At 43.7% G+C, this 18,607-nt stretch overlaps 1 protein-coding gene and 1 long non-coding RNA gene across 7 annotated transcripts in view; one reads left to right on the top strand and one right to left on the bottom strand.

The window, feature by feature from the left end:
• Nucleotides 1–16,950, top strand: part of irak3 (interleukin-1 receptor-associated kinase 3) — a 38,323-nt gene extending 21,373 nt beyond the window's left edge. For 5 of the 6 annotated variants that reach the window (XM_061913217.1, XM_061913215.1, XM_061913219.1 and 2 more), the window contains 3 exons: nucleotides 8,582–8,629; nucleotides 12,525–12,689; nucleotides 15,477–16,950. In XM_061913217.1, coding sequence (XP_061769201.1) covers nucleotides 8,582–8,629; nucleotides 12,525–12,689; nucleotides 15,477–15,830 — 567 coding nt within the window. In that variant the 3' untranslated portion in view covers nucleotides 15,831–16,950. The remainder of the gene's footprint in view (nucleotides 1–8,581; nucleotides 8,630–12,524; nucleotides 12,690–15,476) is intronic. The other variant, XR_009808487.1, reaches the window with a different exon arrangement.
• LOC133560572 (uncharacterized) lies at nucleotides 7,017–8,051 on the bottom strand. Its single transcript, XR_009808488.1, has 2 exons — nucleotides 7,427–8,051; nucleotides 7,017–7,327 (listed from the first exon to the last, which is right to left on the bottom strand). It is a non-coding gene; the product is annotated as an uncharacterized LOC133560572 (long non-coding RNA).
• Nucleotides 16,951–18,607: the final 1,657 nt, after the last annotated feature.

Here is an 18,607-nt window from a genome sequence, read left to right as displayed (position 1 = left end):
GTAAGAAAATTGAAGTCATTAGAAAGGAGATTAAAGACAATGCGTCCCAGCTACAACGGGGTTCTATTAACACTGACACGATTGTATATACGGCGGATACTGCCCTCCAAAATAGTTTCTCTCGTTTTGAGGAAATAACATTAGAGGAATTGTTACAACGTGTAAATGGAATAAAACAGACAACATGTTTACTTGACCCTCTTCCTGGGAAACTGATCAAGGAGCTCTTTGAATTATTAGGGCCATCAGTGCTAAATATTATAAACTTATCACTCTCCTCGGGCAGTGTTCCCCTAGCATTCAAAAAAGCGGTTATTCATCCTCTTCTTAAAAGACCTAACCTCGATCCTGACCTCATGGTAAACTACCGACCGGTGCCTCACCTTCCCTTTATTTCAAAAATCCTTGAAAAAATTGTTGCGCAGCAGTTAAATGAACACTTAGCGTCTAACAATCTATGTGAAACCTTTCAATCCGGTTTCAGGGCAAATCACTCCACGGAGACAGCCCTCGCAAAAATGACTAATGATCTATTGCTAACGATGGATTCTGATACGTCATCTATGTTGCTGCTCCTCGATCTTAGCGCTGCTTTCGATACCGTCGATCATAATATTTTATTAGAACGTATCAAAACACGAATTGGTATGTCAGACTTAGCCCTGTCTTGGTTTAACTCTTATCTTACTGATAGGATGCAGTGTGTCTCCCATAACAATGTGACCTCGGACTACGTTAAGGTAACGTGTGGAGTTCCCCAGGGTTCGGTCCTTGGCCCTGCACTCTTCAGCATCTACATGCTGCCGCTAGGTGACATCATACGCAAATACGGTATTAGCTTTCACTGTTATGCTGATGACACCCAACTCTACATGCCCCTAAAGCTGACCAACACGCCGGATTGTAGTCAGCTGGAGGCGTGTCTTAATGAAATTAAACAATGGATGTCCGCTAACTTTTTGCAACTCAACGCCAAAAAAACGGAAATGCTGATTATCGGTCCTGCTAGACACCGAACTCTATTTAATAATACAACTCTAACATTTGACAACCAAACAATTAAACAAGGCGACACGGTAAAGAATCTGGGTATTATCTTCGACCCAACTCTCTCCTTTGAGGCACACATTAAAAGCGTTACTAAAACGGCCTTCTTTCATCTCCGTAACATCGCTAAAATTCGCTCCATTCTGTCCACTAAAGACGCTGAGATCATTATCCATGCGTTTGTTACGTCTCGCCTCGACTACTGTAACGTATTATTTTCGGGTCTCCCCATGTCTAGCATTAAAAGATTACAGTTGGTACAAAATGCGGCTGCTAGACTTTTGACAAGAACAAGAAAGTTTGATCACATTACGCCTGTACTGGCTTCCTGTGCACTTAAGATGTGACTTTAAGGTTTTACTACTTACGTATAAAATACTACACGGTCTAGCTCCATCTTATCTTGCCGATTGTATTGTACCATATGTCCCGGCAAGAAATCTGCGTTCAAAGGACTCCGGCTTATTAGTGATTCCCAAAGCCCAAAAAAAGTCTGCGGGCTATAGAGCATTTTCCGTTCGGGCTCCAGTACTCTGGAATACCCTCCCGGTAACAGTTCGCGATGCCACCTCAGTAGAAACATTTAAGTCTCACCTTAAAACTCATTTGTATACTCTAGCCTTTAAATAGACTCCCTTTTTAGACCAGTTGATCTGCCGTTTCTTTTCTTTTTCTTCTATGTCCCACTCTCCCGTGTGGAGGGGGTCCGGTCCGATCCGGTGGCCATGTACTGCTCGCCTGTGTATCGGCTGGGGACATCTCTGCGCTGCTGGTCCGCCTACGCTTGGGATGGTTTCCTGCTGGCTCCGCTGTGAACGGGACTCTCGCTGCTGTGTCTTGGATCCTCTTTGGACTGGACTCTCGCGACTGTGTTGTATCCATTGTGGATTGAACTTTCACAGTATTATGTTAGACCCGCTCGACATCCATTGCTTTCCTCCTCTCTAAGGTTCTCATAGTCATCATTGTCACTGACGTCCCACTGGGTCATTATTGTCACCAATGTCCCACTGGGTGTGAGTTTTCCTTGCCCTTATGTGGGCCTACCGAGGATGTCGTGGTGGTTTGTGCAGCCCTTTGAGACACTAGTGATTTAGGGCTATATAAGTAAACATTGATTGATTGATTGATATATATATACATATATATATATATATATATATATATATATATACATTTTCTAACTCTTGTCCCTTTTGGAGTCGCGGGGGGGGGGGTTGCTGGAGCCTATCTCAGCTGTATATATGTATACGTATATATGTGTACACATGGTTATATGTGGGACGGCGTGGCGCTGCTCCGGATGGGTCATGGTTAGCGCCTTGGATGGCAACTCCTGCCATCAGTGTGTGAATGTGGAAATAGTGTCAAAGCGCTTTGAAAAAGGTAGAAAAGCGCCATACAAGTACAACCCATATATATATATATATATATATGTATAGGTATACATACCTATATATATATATATTTATATATATATGTATACATACATATATACATATACAGTATATGAGTTGGGAAATTGTGTTAGATTTAAATATAAACGGAATACAATGATTTGCAAATAATTTTCAACCCATATTCAGTTGAATATGCTACAAAGACAACATATTTGATGTTAAAACTGATAAACATTTTTTTTTTGCAAATAATCATTAACTTTAGAGTTGGGAAACGTGGCAATAAATATTGATGAGTTGAGAAATGCTCATCAAACACTTATTTGGAACATCCCACAGGTGTGCAGGCTAATTGGGAACAGGTGGGTGCCATGATTGGGTATAAAAACAGCTTCCATGAAATGCTAAGTAATTCACAAACAAGGATGAGGCGAGGGTAACCAATTTGTAAGCAAATTGTCAAACAGTTTTAGAACAACATTTCTCAACGAGCTATTGCAAGGAATTTAGGGATTTAACCATCTACGGTCCGTAAAATCATCAAAAGGTTCAGAAATTCTGGAGAAATCACTACACATAAGCGATGATATCACGGACCTTTGACCCCTCAGGCGGTACTGCATCAAAAACCGACATCAGTGTGTAAAGGATATCCCCACATGGGCTCAAGAACACTTCATAAAACCACTGTCATTAACTACAGTTGGTCGCTATAGCTGTAAGTGCAAGTTAAAACTCTACTATGCAAATCGAAAGCTATTTATCAACAACACCCAGGAACGCCGCTGGCTTTGCTGGGCCCGAGCTCATCTAAGATGGACTGATGCAAAGTGGAAAAGTGTTCTGTGGTCTGACGAGTCCACATTTCAAATTATATTTGGAAACGGTCCTCCGGAACAAAGAGGAAAATAACCATCCGGATTGTTATAGGCGCAAAGTTCAAAAGCCAGCATCTGTGATGGTATGGGGGTGCATTAGTGCCCAAGGCATGGGTAACTTACACATCTGTGAAGGCACCATTAATGCTGAATGGTCCATACAGGTTTTGGAGCAACATATGTTGTCATCCAAGCAACGTTATCATGGACGCCCCTGCTTATTTCAGCAAAACAATGCCAAGCCACGTGTTACAACAGCGTTGCTTCGTAGTAAAAGAGTGCAAAAACTTTCCTGGCCCGCCTGCAGTCCAGACATGTGTCCCATCGAAAATGTGTGGCGCATTATGAAGCGTAAAATATGTCAACAAGACCACGGACTGTTGAAAAACTTAAGCTGTACATCAAGCAAGAATGGTAAAGAATTCCACTTTCAAAGCTTCAACAATTAGTTTCTTCAGTTCCCAAACATGTATTGAGTGTTGTTAAAGAAAATTGTAATGTAACACAGTGGTGAACATGCCCTTTCTCAACTACTTTGGCACGTGTTGCAGCCATGAAATTGTAAGTTAATTATTATTTGCAAAAAAAAAAAAATAAGTTTGAGAGTTTCAACATCAAATATCTTGTCTTTGTAGTGCATTCAATTGAATATGGGTTGAAAAGGATTTGCAAATCATTCCAAAGACATGCACCTGGGGATAGGTTGATTGGCAACATTAAATTGGCCCTAGTGTGTGAATGTGAGTGTGAATGTTGTCTGTCTATCTGTGTTGGCCCTGCGATGAGGTGGTGACTTGTCCAGGGTGTACCCCGCCTTCCGCCCGATTGTTGCTGAGATAGGCGCCAGCGCCCCTCGCGACCCCAAAAGGGAAGCAGCGGTAGAAAATGGATGGATGGATGTATTCCGTTTATATTTACATCCAACACGATTTCCCAACTCATACGGAAATGGGGTTTGTAGTAGTCCATGTTGATATCCTGCTCAGCTGGACATCACACATTGATAACTGCAGTTGAGACTATACTTTTTGAGACGAATGATCTTAGCAATCAGATCGGGGTTTGTATGTATATGTGTTAAAGTACCAGTGATTGTCACACACACACTAGGTGTGGTGAAATTATTCTCTTCATTTTACCCATCACCCTTGATCACCCCCTTGGAGGTGAGAGGAGCAGTGGGCAGCAGCGGTGGCCACGCCCGGGAATCATTTTTGGTGATTTAACCCCAAATTCCAACCCTTGATGCTGAGTGCCAAGCAAGGAGGTAATGGGTTGCACTTTTATAGTCCTTGGTATGACTCGGCCGGGGTTTGAACTCACAACCTACCGATATATATATATATATATATATATATATATATATATATGATAGACCTGTGATAGGCTCCAGCACCCTTTGCGAGCGGGACAAGCGGTATATATATATATATATATATATATATATATGTATGTGTGTATGTATGTGTAGAAGCATTTAAGTCTCACCTTAAAACTCATTTGTATACTGTAGCCTTTAAATAGACTCCCTTTTTAGACCAGTTGATCTGCCGTTTCTTTTCTTTTTTCTCCTATGTCCCACTCTCCCTTGTGGAGGGGGTCCGGTCCGATCCGGTGGCCATGTACTGCTTGCCTGTGTATCGGCTGGGGACATCTCTGCACTGCTAATCTGCCTCCGCTTGGGATGTTTTCCTGCTAGCTCCGCTGTGAACGGGACTCTCGCTGCTGTGTCGGATCCGCTTTGGACTGGACTCTCGCGACTGTGTTGGATCCATTATGGATTGAACTTTCACAGTATCATGTTAGACCCGCTCGACATCCATTGCTTTCCTCCTCTCCAAGGTTCTCATAGTCATCATTATCACCGACGTCCCACTGGGTCATCATTGTCACCGACGTCCCACTGGGTGTGAGTTTTCCTTGCCCTTATGTGGGCCTACCGAGGATGTCATAGTGGTTTGTGTTGTGGTTTGTGCAGCCCTTTGAGACACTAGTGATTTAGGGCTATATAAGTAAACATTGATTGATTGATAGCGCAATCATTCGGTCTATGCGGCGGGAGAGATTTAGCACGTTCTTTGCTGAATACTTTGGTGAGGTCATGGTAGCACTCAGGAATGGTAGAGAGGTCGATCTTGTGGTTAGTGGATAGTGTTGCCTTGCGGGGGCCCGAGGCAAACTTCAAGCAATTAGCGTGACAGGGGGTGCTCCAGGCCATTATCTCTCCGGAGGTGGTCCATGAAATGTGAGGATCATGTTGCTTCAACCAAGCTCTACCTAGGACCACAGGAGTGAAAGGGGCCTCCAAAACCCAGAAACAGATGGTCTCCGAATGGTTTCCGGACAAGGTGAGAAGCAGCGGTTCTGAACGGTTTTTGATAGGACCCAATGGACGTCCATCCAGAGCTTGAGCAAGAAGGTCCTTATCCAAGGATACCAGAGGAATCTTGTTTTGTTGGGCAAAACCATAGTCCATCAGACTATCATCCGCCCCGGAGTCCAAAAAAACCTTAACTGCCACTCTTTTGTCGTTCCAAGTTAAGGATGCGGAAAACAGGATGCCCGGGTTGTCTTGTCCCTGGGGAAGAGTTGAATGGCTCACCAGGATCCCCCTTGCTGGTGAGCCTGGTCTTTTAATAGGGACGGACAGTAGCGGACAATGTGTCCCGTTCCCCCACAGTAAAGACAGAGATGTTGCCTCATCCTTCTCTCCCTCTCCTCCGTCCCCAAACGGGTTCTTCCCACTTGCATGGGTTCGGTGGTTGGAACCGCAACTGGTAATGGGGTCGGTTGTCCTCCAATTGGCTGGAAGACGGGAGAAGAAGTCGTAGCCAGGGTTCTCCTGGCGACGCTCCGGGATCTCTCGGTTGCTCTCTCAACTAGTCTTTGGTCGTACTGAAGTGCCAAATCAATGAGGGCTCTGCAAGAGGTTGGTCTTTCCCTCAGCAGACCTTCCTTAATTTCTTCAGCGAGTCTTTGACGAAAAGCACTTTGGAGCGCCTTGTTGTTCCAGCCGCTGTCTGCCGCAATGGTCCGGAACTCAAGGGTGTAAGCTGCCACCAAGCGAGTTCTTTGCTGGATGGTGTGCAGACGTCCTGCGGCATCTTCCCCATCCTTGGGGTGGTCAAATATGGCCAAAAATTCGGACCAAAATGCTGAGTAGTCGGTGCCAAGGCCTAGTGACTTGTCCAAAGCTGCAGTAACCCACTTGAGAGCAGGTCTGGTAAGCAGCGAAAAAATAAATGCAATTTTTGCCCCATCAGTAGTGTAGCGTGAGGGTTGGTGCAAAAAAATAAACTCACATTGCACCAAAAAACCCCTACAGAGCTCAAAATTACCCTCAAAAGGCCTAGGACTAGCAATCTTGGGCTACCGGCTAAGAGAAATGCTACCGGAGCTAGTGGCTGGTGTAGCATGCTGTCCTGATACCAAGTCTTGCACTGGACTGGGGCCTAACTGGTCCAACTTCATATATAACTTGGTGAAAACCTTTTCTAAATTGTCCTCTAATGCCTCAAAGCGAGTCTGGTGTTTCTTAAGGATTGAGCACATTACCTCCAAGTCCGGACTTCGTGGGATCCGAGCCTGGGGAGCGAGTCTTGGCTGCGGGGTGTCGTCTGGTTCCGACATGGTTGGCCGGAACAAACTGTTATGTACGTGAGGGTTGGAAGGAGACGACACCACGAAGGACTTAAGGTTGCCAGGTTTATTGTAACCTTTGATAATTGTGTGGGATGTGTATGCTCAGTGCTGGTTGCAGGATTAAGTGTAAAGTTAACCATGTATAGAATTCAAGAGGATGTTGTACGTGCGTGATGGATGAAATCTTCGTCCGACCAAGGGGGTAGGCACAAGGGAGATCCGGAGACAGGCAGGAGGTCGGGGGCAAGTGGCAAGCAACAATGTCCGAGTCTAGGCGAGTGATCGAGGATCGAAGGAGGCAGTCCAATTTCCGGGAGGACATCGAGATCCAGCGCTCGAGCACACGGAACAAGGTGGGCACTGCAAGGAGGACAAGGGACATAAGTCAACGAGACAAAAAGGGCAAAAGACAAAAGAGGCGAGGACAACGAGAGGGAAGCCAGAGACGTGAATGCTTACTACGAGAGTTTACGACGTTCCGGCGCAGGATCCAAGGAGTGACTGGATCTTATGCTGTCCCTTTGATTGCTGCCGGGTGCTCTGATGACAGGCAGCCTGCAGCTGCGGCGAAGCGTGGGCGTGGTGCGTGTACTGGCATGCTGCCAGAAAGAGTGTGGGAACCTGCTGCGGGAGAATCTTGGGTTCGCATCCACGCCGTGACATATGGGGAATAACGGTTCGATGAAAAATTGATTATCGATTCAAAATATATACTTTTTTAATAACATTGGGTGTGAGTTCTATGAGTAACTACATTCCTAAAAAAGATAAACAGCTCTGATCCATTTCGATATTACGTATAATAAAACTGGTTGTTTAATAAAATGCTTTTGGTGTAGCAGTTTAGAGTAGATACAGTCGCTATATTGCACATTTTAGTTAATAAAATTGGAAAACTTAAAATAAACGTTTTCCCATTTCCTGACAATTTTAGCAGTTAAATAATTGTTACAGTATGAGGTATTTTAAATTGCAATAATTGGTTAATTACATACTTGTTATGATATACTCCACATATATTATACTTATTATTGATGATAAAATAAGTATTACTATTAGAGGTGCTCAAAATAAAATCAATTCACATCTGAATCGTGTGTCTTTTTTTAAATCCATTCATAATTTTCAAACATGTAATTTTAAAAAAGAAACAAAGGACAATTTTTTATTATTTTTTTTAAAGAATATATTTTTTAAGAATACGTTTTTAGGCCTTTATCAAGCTTACGTCATACAGCAACCAAAAGGATGTTTTGTAACCTGTAGCCTGTTTTGAAAAAGTTTTATGATAATTATAATACCAAATAATACATTGCCAGAATCGGTTTGAATCTAGAATCGTGTTGAATCAAAATTCGATTCTGAATTGAATGGCCATCCCAAGAATCAAATCCAATTGTGAAGTGCCCTAAGATTCCCACCTCCATTAGTTATGTATTATTATTGGTATATTTTATTATTATATATTTAACTATCATGACACTTGGTGTATGAAACGTTTTAAATCTAGTTTTAAATTCCCTTACAGGGGATACAATTGCTTTCAATTTCATAATACGTCTGGTTAATGACAACAGTATTCTGATTATTTAACATTTAATTTTCCCCCCTCAGGTGGCAATGGAAACATTAACAGGACGTGAAGTCAAACATACACAGCTGGTGAGTTAGAGAAACACCTTAAGAAACAGGAACGTTGTGGCTTGAACTTTCTGCTCTCCTCTATTGCAATCACAGTTAGGATGCCTGACAATTGTCTGTTGTCAGATTGTGTGCCAAAGACAACAGTAACATCCTTTTAATGGAGTGCTGGGAGTGTGAGTCTGCCTCCGCCTGTTTCAATAACTTAACCCTACAAATTATTGACCTTTGTCTTGGTACAAAATCAGCATGAGATCAAATACTTATTTTACCTACTGTATTTTTTAGTATTCATTATTATTAATAAATGGCAAGAGGAGCCATTCAGTTGATTGAACAGTTTGATTATTTTTCATGTATTTGTGCATGTACAATCATGCTGTGACACACTTGAGCACAGATCAGAGCAACAGACACAAAATGTATGTGTTTTTTCAGCGACATTAACTGTTTTTTTTTTGTTTTTTTCAATCAATGATTACTTTATCTCCTCTCTGAGCTGCAACCTTATCGTGGTAGAGGAGTTTGCGTGTCCCAATGATCCTAGGAGCTATGTTGTCCGGGGGCATAAAGCCCCCTGGTAGAGTCTCCCAAGGCAAACAGGTTCCAGGTGAGGGATCAGACAAAGAGCAGCTCGAAGACCTTTATGAAGAAAAAAAAAGCATGGACCCAGATTTCCCTCGCCCGGACGCGGGTCACCGGGGCCCCCCTCTGGAGCCAGGCCCGGAGGTGGGGCACGATGGCGAGCGCCTGGTGGCCGGGGCTGTTCCCATGGGGCCCGGCCGGGCACAGCCCGAAGAGGCAACGTGGGTCACCCCTCCAATGGGCTCACCATCCATAGCAGGGGCCATAGAGGTCGGGTGCAATGTGAGCTGGGCGGCAGCCGAAGGCAGGGCACTTGGCGGTCCGATCCTCGGCTACAGAAGCTAGCTCTTGGGACGTGGAACGTCACGTCACTGGGGGGGAAGGAGCCTGAGCTAGTGCGCGAAGTCGAGAAATTCCGGCTGGACATAGTCGGACTCACTTCGACGCACAGCAAGGGCTCTGGAACCACTTCTCTCGAGAGGGATTGGACCCTCTTCCACTCTGGCGTTGCCGGCAGTGAGAGGCGACGGGCTGGGGTTGCAATTCTTGTTTCTCCCCGCCTCAAAGCCTGTACGTTAAAGTTCAACCCGGTGGACGAAAGGGTAGCCTCCCTCCGCCTTCGGGTGGGGGGACGGGTCCTGACTGTTGTTTGTGCTTACGCATCAAACACCAGTTCAGAGTACCCACCCTTTTTGGGAACACTCGAGGCAGTACTGGAAAGTGCTCCCTCGGGTGATTCCCTTGTCCTACTGGGAGACTTCAACGCTTACGTTGGCAACGACAATGAAACCTGGAGAGGCGTGATTGGGAAGAATGGCCGCCCGGATCTGAACCCGAGTGGTGTTTTGTTATTGGACTTTTGTGCTCGTCACAGTTTGTCCATAACAAACACCATGTTCAAACATATGGGTGTCCATATGTGCACTTGGCACCAGGACACCCTAGGCCGCAGTTCCATGATCGACTTTGTAGTTGTGTCATCGGATTTGCGGCCTTATGTTTTGGACACTCGGGTGAAGAGAGGGGCGGAGCTTTCTACCGATCACCACCTGGTGGGGAGTTGGCTGCGATGGTGGGGGAGGATGCCGGACAGACCTGGCAGGCCCAAACGCATTGTGAGGGTCTGCTGGGAGTCTTCTGTCAGACAAAGTTTCAATTCCCACCTCCAGAAGAACTTTGAACATGTCACGAGGGAGGTGCTGGACATTGAGTCCGAGTGGACCATGTTCCGCACCTCTATTGTCGAGGCGGCAGATCGGAGCTGTGGCCGCAAGATAGTTGGTGCCTGTCGGGGCGGCAATCCTAAAACCCCTTGGTGGACACCAGCGGTGAGGGATGCCGTCAAGCTGAAGAAGGAGTCCTATCGGGTCCTTTTGGCTCATAGGACTCCGGAGGCAGTGGACAGGTATCGGCAGGCCAAGCGGTGTGCAGCTTCAGCGGTCGCGGAGGCAAAAACTCGGACATGGGAGGAGTTCGGGGAAGCCATGGAAAACGACTTCCGGACGGCTTCGAAGCGATTCTGGACCACCGTGCGCCGCCTCAGGAAGGGGAAGCAGTGCACTATCAACACCGTGTATGGTGCGGATGGTGTTCTGCTGACCTCAACTGCGGATGTTGTGGATAGGTGGAAGGAATACTTCGAAGACCTCCTCAATCCCACCAACACGTCTTCCTATGAGGAAGCAGTGCCTTGGGAATCTGTGGTGGACTCTCCTATTTCTGGGGCTGAGGTCGCTGAGGTAGTTAAAAAGCTCCTCGGTGGCAAGGCCCCAGGGGTGGACGAGATCCGCCCGGAGTTCCTTAAGGCTCTGGATGCTGTGGGGCTGTCTTGGTTGACAAGACTTTGCAGCATCGCGTGGACATCGGGGGCGGTACCTCTGGATTGGCAGACCGGGGTGGTGGTTCCTCTCTTTAAGAAGGGGGACCGGAGGGTGTGTTCCAACTATCGTGGGATCACACTCCTCAGCCTTCCCGGTAAGGTTTATTCAGGTGTACTGGAGAGGAGACTACGCCGGATAGTCGAACCTCGGATTCAGGAGGAACAGTGTGGTTTTCGTCCTGGTCGTGGAACTGTGGACCAGCTCTATACTCTCGGCAGGGTTCTTGAGGGTGCATGGGAGTTTGCACAACCAGTCTACATGTGCTTTGTGGACTTGGAGAAGGCATTCGACCGTGTCCCTCGGGAAGTCCTGTGGGGAGTGCTCAGATAATATGGGGTATGGGACTGTCTTATTGTGGCGGTCCGTTCCCTGTAGGATCAGTGCCAGAGCTTGGTCCGCATTGCCGGCAGTAAGTCAAACACATTTCCTGTGAGGGTTGGACTCCGCCAAGGCTGTCCTTCGTCACCGATTCTGTTCATAACTTTTATGGACAGAATTTCTAGGCGCAGTCAAGGCGTTGAGGGGTTCAGGTTTGGTAACCGCAGGATTAGGTCTCTGCTTTTTGCAGATGATGTGGTCCTGATGGCTTCATCTGACCGGGATCTTCAGCTCTCGCTGGATCGGTTCGCAGCCGAGTGTGAAGCGACCGGAATGAGAATCAGCACCTCCAAGTCCGAGTCCATGGTTCTCGCCCGGAAAAGGGTGGAATGCCATCTCCGGTTTGGGGAGGAGACCCTGCCCCAAGTGGAGGAGTTCAAGTACCTAGGAGTCTTGTTCACGAGTGAGGGAAGAGTGGATCGTGAGATCGACAGGCGGATCGGTGCGGCGTCTTCAGTAATGCGGACGTTGTACCGATCCGTTGTGGTGAAGAAGGAGCTGAGCCGGAAGGCAAAGCTCTCAATTTACCGGTCGATCTACGTTCCCATCCTCACCTATGGTCATGAGCTTTGGGTCATGACCGAAAGGATAAGATCACGGGTACAAGCGGCCGAAATGAGTTTCCTCCGCCAGGTGGCGGGGCTCTCCCTTAGAGATAGGGTGAGAAGCTCTGCCATCCGGGAGGAACTCAAAGTAAAGCCGCTGCTCCTTCACATCGAGAGGAGCCAGATGAGGTGGTTCGGGCATCTGGTCAGGATGCCACCCGAACGCCTCCCTAGGGAGGTGTTTAGGGCACGTCCAAGCGGTAGGAGGCCACGGGGAAGACCCAGGACACGTTGGGAAGACTATGACTCCCGGCTGGCCTGGGAACGCCTCGGGATCCCCCGGGAAGAGCTAGACGAAGTGGCTGGGGAGAGGGAAGTCTGGGTTTCCCTGCTTAGGCTGTTGCCCCCGCGACCCGACCTCGGATAAGCGGAAGATGATGGATGGATGGATGGATGGATGGATGGATTACTTTATGATGTACTACGGATAAATAACGACTGACAACGATTAATGGTTTCCCGGTACAGAAATATGTGCTGGTCTCTGCAGCGGAGGACAGTGGTGTAGACGCTTGTCTGCAGTTTTTGGATGCGGCAGCTGGACTGTGGCCAACTTCTATGACGCGTAGTCTTCTGGATCTTTCCTTGCAGTGCACTGCGAGTCACCACCGCGACCGACCCAGCATGAACAAAGTAAGCGCTCAAGTTCAATGCTGATCTTTCCAAACAAGAAATAGTAAGTTTTGTGTACATTGAACATATTTCTGAACAGTTATATTCAATACTTAAAATAGCTTTAAAATGATTTATATTTGCATATTGATGTACTTGTTTTGTTTCCGAGGGCTGTGTCTCAAGCCAAGTACTTCCATCAATACTCTTTACTAAGTGTATTGTGTAGGGCTGCAGCTATCGATTATTTTACTATTTCATTGATTTATGTTGCGGTTGTGTGGGGCGTTGAACCCAGAATGCAAAATTGGCAGCCGTCGTGCAGGTAAAAAATATATTTAATGTCAAAACACAGAGGACAGGGCTGACATATATACCATCCTGATTGGCAACCAGGATACACATGTTCCTGGTTGCCAATTAGGGACAGGTTAGGAGGCTAACGTCCAGACCGGAGAAATATTGGCAAAAGGAGGCAGAACAGGAATTGGAACCAAAATAAGACTGCCCGGGCAGGAATTAAAAGAAATATAGGAACATAAGAAAACAAAGTTCAAACCTGTGATGACAATCCATTGATTGTTTTGTTCGATTAATCAGATAAAACAAACTTCATAACCTTAAAGGCCTACTGAAACCCACTACTACCCACCACGCAGTCTGATAGTTTATGTATCAATGATGAAATATTAACATTGCAACACACGCCAATACAGCCGGTTTGGTTTTCTAAATTACAATTTTAAATTTCCCGGGAGTTTCGTCTTGAAAACGTTGTGTAATGATGACGTGTACGCAAGACGTCACGCGTTTTTAGGAAGTATGAGCGCTGCACACACACAGCTAAATGTCGTCTGCTTTAACGGCATAATTACACAGTATTTTGGAGATCTGTGTTGCTGAATATTTTGCAATTTGTTCAATTAATATTGGAGAAGTCACAGTAGAAAGATGGAATTGGGAAGCTTTAGCCTTTAGCCACACAAACACACGGTGATTCCTTGTTTAAAATTCCCGGAGGTGAAAATTTACTATGGATCAAAGCGCGGTCAAGCGAACATGAATCCAGACCAAATGTCAACCAGCAGGTTTCGGTGAGAAAATTGTGGTTAAAAAGTCGCTTCTTACCGGAGAAAAGCTGAGCTTGGGCCATCCATGAAGCTGCCGTCGACTCCCCTGAGACATTGGCGTCAACACACCCGTGGACGTACACCTCCGACTATCAAGTATTATTAAACTCACTAAAACACTAGCAACACAATAGAAAGATAAGGGATTTCCCAGAATTATCCTAGTAAATGTGTTTAAAAACATCGGAATCAGTCTCAATTTTTTTTTTTAACTTTTGTTTTTTTTTTTCTTCCCTAGTCCGTCGCTATCAATATCCTCAAACACAAATCTTTCATCCTCGCTCAAATTAATGGGGAAATTGTCGTTTTCTCGGCCCGAATAGCACTTTTTGTCGGAGGCTCCCATTAAAATAAATGTGAATATGTGAGGAGCCCCCACACTTGCGACGTCATCGTCTGCGACTTCCGGTAGAGGCAGGGCTATTCTCTTAACACAGACAGTTGCAAACTTTATCGTGGATGTTCTCTACTAAATCCTTTCAGCAAAAATATGGCAATATCGCGAAATGATCAAGTATGATAAATAGAATGGACCTGCTATCCCCGTTTAAATAAGAAAATCTCATTTCAGTAGGCCTTTAATGTGTATTATAGGGAATTTTGTTTTGCTTGTCATTAACTTTATTATTTTTTCTAAAAAAATGCACATCAATATAAAAATGGCACTTTTAACTTGTGGACATTAATCAGATTTGGAAAAAAAACTCTCCGCTGTCGCCACCACAAAGATTAAAGTACCTACACTTTATCACTCTCATATGCACAGTTCATGCGGTCTGGATTTTATACATTTCATTAGTTACAGCCGTTAAACAATTAAACGAAGCAACGAAATATGAATACAAGTTTATTTTATAATAAATTTCATGGATGGATCTTGATTGCTTGCATGTGTGCCTGCGTGTGCCTTGCGTATGTGCGTGTGTGTGTGTGTGTCCGTGTGTCTTCGTGTGTCTTCGTGTGTCTTCGTGTGTGTCTGTCCGTCCTTTACACGGGGTGGGCTGTCCACAGTGTGGTTGGGAGAATACAAATAAGAGAAATGTGCGTAACTTAAAGCGTGTAGAAAAGACTTCAGTGCAAACAGGAGGATAGGGCCCTTCATTTCTGAGTGTGTATATTTCGTCCTGAATCCATAACTGCTGTTGCACACTTACTGGAAATGACGAATGTAATACTGTTTTAACCCGTTTCTTTTTTTCTCCTTTTTAATGGTGAATTGCAACCACTTGTCTGGGTATTATTGCAAACATCAAACCCCCTCCCCCCACTTCAGCTGCACTGTTTTGACTGCAACATCCAGTTGCTGACCTTAAATTTGTTAGTGTGACCCCACTTGTGCAATGAAAAAACTAAAAGTACAAAAGTGCATAAATTCATAAATTTAGGCCCCTGCATCAAACTCCTATTTTGTTTCATTCCTCACTTTGCAGCAAACTAAGTTTGTGGTCTCCTCTGCTGGATGCTTCTGAGAAGCTAAAGAAATTAGTGGCTGTGTCTAAATTCATGCAATTACGTACTTTATTTACACTTGGATTTTTTCATTGTATACTTAGTGTGCTAATGGAACTACTACATGTGAGACCACCATGTTAGAGCAACCACTATGTGATGTTATCATTATGGATACAATGATAAATATATACTTGATGTTAATCAGTATTATTGTTTCACTCTTTAGGTTCTCCATGCATTAATCGAGCTGCTTCCCCCATCAAGTTGCTCCTCTTTGGACCCACCTCACAGTCTGCAGGACGGAGCCCCTGTTCATGTCGAGCACACAACCAGCTTACCTGTGGAGAACGACGAGCAACACAGCCTCCACACCTCCGCAGCGTGGACAGGACCGTGCGAATGCAGCCAGTCGGAGGTGACATATCTAAGTGTCGCCGAGGCGGATCATGTCGACACAACAGACGAGGATCCGCACAAAAGCTGGCCGGTGCAGTGCAGCTGCCAAACTGCTACAGGCGATCTCTGCGAGGACTGCATGGCCAACATTTTTACTAACACTTCCAAACCGTTCTCAGAGTAATGGCCTGTTGTTTCAAGCACTGAGACTTGCTGTTGAGGCCACAGAATAGGTGATCTTGTGTTAAAGAGGAACTGCACTAGTTTTTGGAATATTGTCTATTGTTTACAATCCTTATTTTTTGGTTATTTTTGCATTCTGATTTGTAAAACTCGGCTCGTTCTTGGCTGCCTGCAATGCAGTTAATGGCAGCAATCCATTCAGCCTCTAAATCACTTAAAAAATGCATTCAGAAACTGTCAAAAATTCTATATTTATGTTCCGTAACCTGTTTAATAACCAAACTGTAGCGACATTGTTTTTGTAAGAGCGAACACCAAATAACATTTTTTCTAGCATAGTAATGCATCACCATTCGACGGTATGCAGCTGAATGGCTTTTGAGTTTGTAATGCACAACACAATGCAGTAAGACACCAATCTGTACTGACTGAAAAACATGAACAAATATGTTTACAGTATCTGTAGAGAATTAACCCACATTTCATGTTGTCTTTGTACACAGCTAGCTTGACAGCGTATGTACTGTGGTTGTAATAACAAGCATGTATCATGATCAATATTATAGTGACTCACTCAATGGACAGTTGGGCGTTCGGTCCAGCTGGCGGGGGATGTTTCCAATTGATTTTGGGTAAGCACGCCATTTATGTCAGCATAGCATGGCTCAAAGTTCCACGTGTATACCTGCAAGTCACGCCGACCTTACTCTCTCAGCTTCCATCTGCTCCAACGTTTCACCCTCTATTTTGTGCTTGCTTCTATCAGCAGAAGTTCATCCTCTGTATTTTCATCTTCAAAAAGATGAGGTTCTGAATCCTCATTTGTCCAAAAGTAGTCATCTTTGTTGTCTGTTACCAAGTCTGCCATGATTAGAACACGCTCACATTTTTTTCAAGAAGTAGGAACACACGTTTGTTGCCGGTAGTTTGCTGCCAGTTTAAACGGAAATATATGCGCTGAGGAAATAAGTTCTGGTATTACTTAAAATGACCAAAATACGGTAAATAATGTACATATTACATATTGTTATGAAAGGGTTGAAATGGTTTTAAAGGGCTTTGAAGGCTACACTGGTACAACTTCCAAGCGTTTTTTTTTTATCATCTTTAAATTCTCATAATGATTGTGAACAATAGGAAGAATTCCAAAATAAAAGTGCAGTTCTCTTTTCTATACATAAGATAGTATATATATATATATATAATACATGATAGTAGGGGTGCTAAAAAATATAGATTAACACCTAAATCGTGATTCTTATTTATTCGGGTTTTTCAAGTCTCTTAAAAAAATGATGTATGTATACATCTTTATATATACCATATTATATATATATATATATATATATATATATATATATATATATATATGTATATATGTATGTATGTATGTGTGTGTGTATATATATATATATATATATATATATATATATATATATATATATATATATATATATATATATATATGTATGTACATGTACAGTGGGGCAAAAAAGTATTTAGTCAGCCACCGATTGTGCAAGTTCTCCCACTTAAAATGATGACAGAGGTCTGTAATTTTCATCATAGGTACACTTCAACTGTGAGAGACAGATTGTGGATAAAAAAAAATCCAGGAATTCACATTGTAGGAATTTTAAAGAATGTATTTGTAAATTAAGGTGAAAAATAAGTATTTGGTCAACCATTCAAAGCTCTCACTGATGGAAGGAGGTTCGGGCTCAAAATCTCACGATAAATGGCCCCATTCATTCTTTCCTTAACACGGATCAATCGTCCTGTCCCCTTAGGAGAAAAACAGCCCCAAAGCATGATGTTTCCACCCCCATGCTTCCCAGTAGTTATGGTGTTCTTGGGATGCAACTCAGTATTCTTCTTCCTCCAAACACGACGAGTTGAGTTTATACCAAAAAGTTCTATTTTGGTTTCATTTGACCACATGACATTCTCCCAATCCTCTGCTGTAACATCCATGTATCCATTTTGGTATAAACTCAACTCGTCGTGTTTGGAGGAAGAAGAATACTGAGTTGCATCCCAAGAACACCAATCCTACTGTGAAGCATGGGGGGTGGAAACTGTCTTTCACAGTTGAAGTGTACCTATGATGAAAATTACAGACCTCTGTCATTATTTTAAGTGGGAGAACTTGCACAATCGGTGGCTGACTAAATACTTTTTTGCCCCACTGTATGTATGCATGTGTGTATGTATATATGTATGTATTTGTGTATATATATATTTATGTATTTGTTTGTGTGTGTATAAATATATTTGTATATGTGTATATATATATATATATATATATATATGTGTGTGTATACATCAGAGGTGGGTAGAGTAGCCAGAAATTGTACTCAAGTAAGAGTACTGTTACTTTAGAGATGTATTACTCAAGTAAAAGTAATGAGTAGTCACCCAAATATTTACTTGAGTAAAAGTAAAAAGTATGTTGTGAAAAAACTACTCAAGTACTGAGTAACTGATGAGTAACCTGTTTGTTTAATGATGACGACAACAAGTAATGCACAACAACATAAAAATAGCATTGAACAAATTCAGAGCCAGGAATATCTCTTAAGCAACTAAAACAATAATGTTAAATAATATGTATTTGATTTTACACTGTATTGAAAAAAAAATTGAAAACTAATTTTACCTTTGCAAGCTCATGATACTATTGGCTAAGTTTTATATTCATAAATGTAAGTTTCTCAATACCTGACCTGTTATTTGTGCCTTTAAAAAGATTTAGAAATGTACATTAAAACCCTCTAC

The sequence above is a fragment of the Nerophis ophidion genome, linkage group LG10 (genome assembly GCF_033978795.1).
Source record: "Nerophis ophidion isolate RoL-2023_Sa linkage group LG10, RoL_Noph_v1.0, whole genome shotgun sequence".
In the NCBI taxonomy this organism is placed as follows: domain Eukaryota; kingdom Metazoa; phylum Chordata; class Actinopteri; order Syngnathiformes; family Syngnathidae; genus Nerophis; species Nerophis ophidion.
This window is presented reverse-complemented; position numbering and strand designations above follow the sequence as displayed.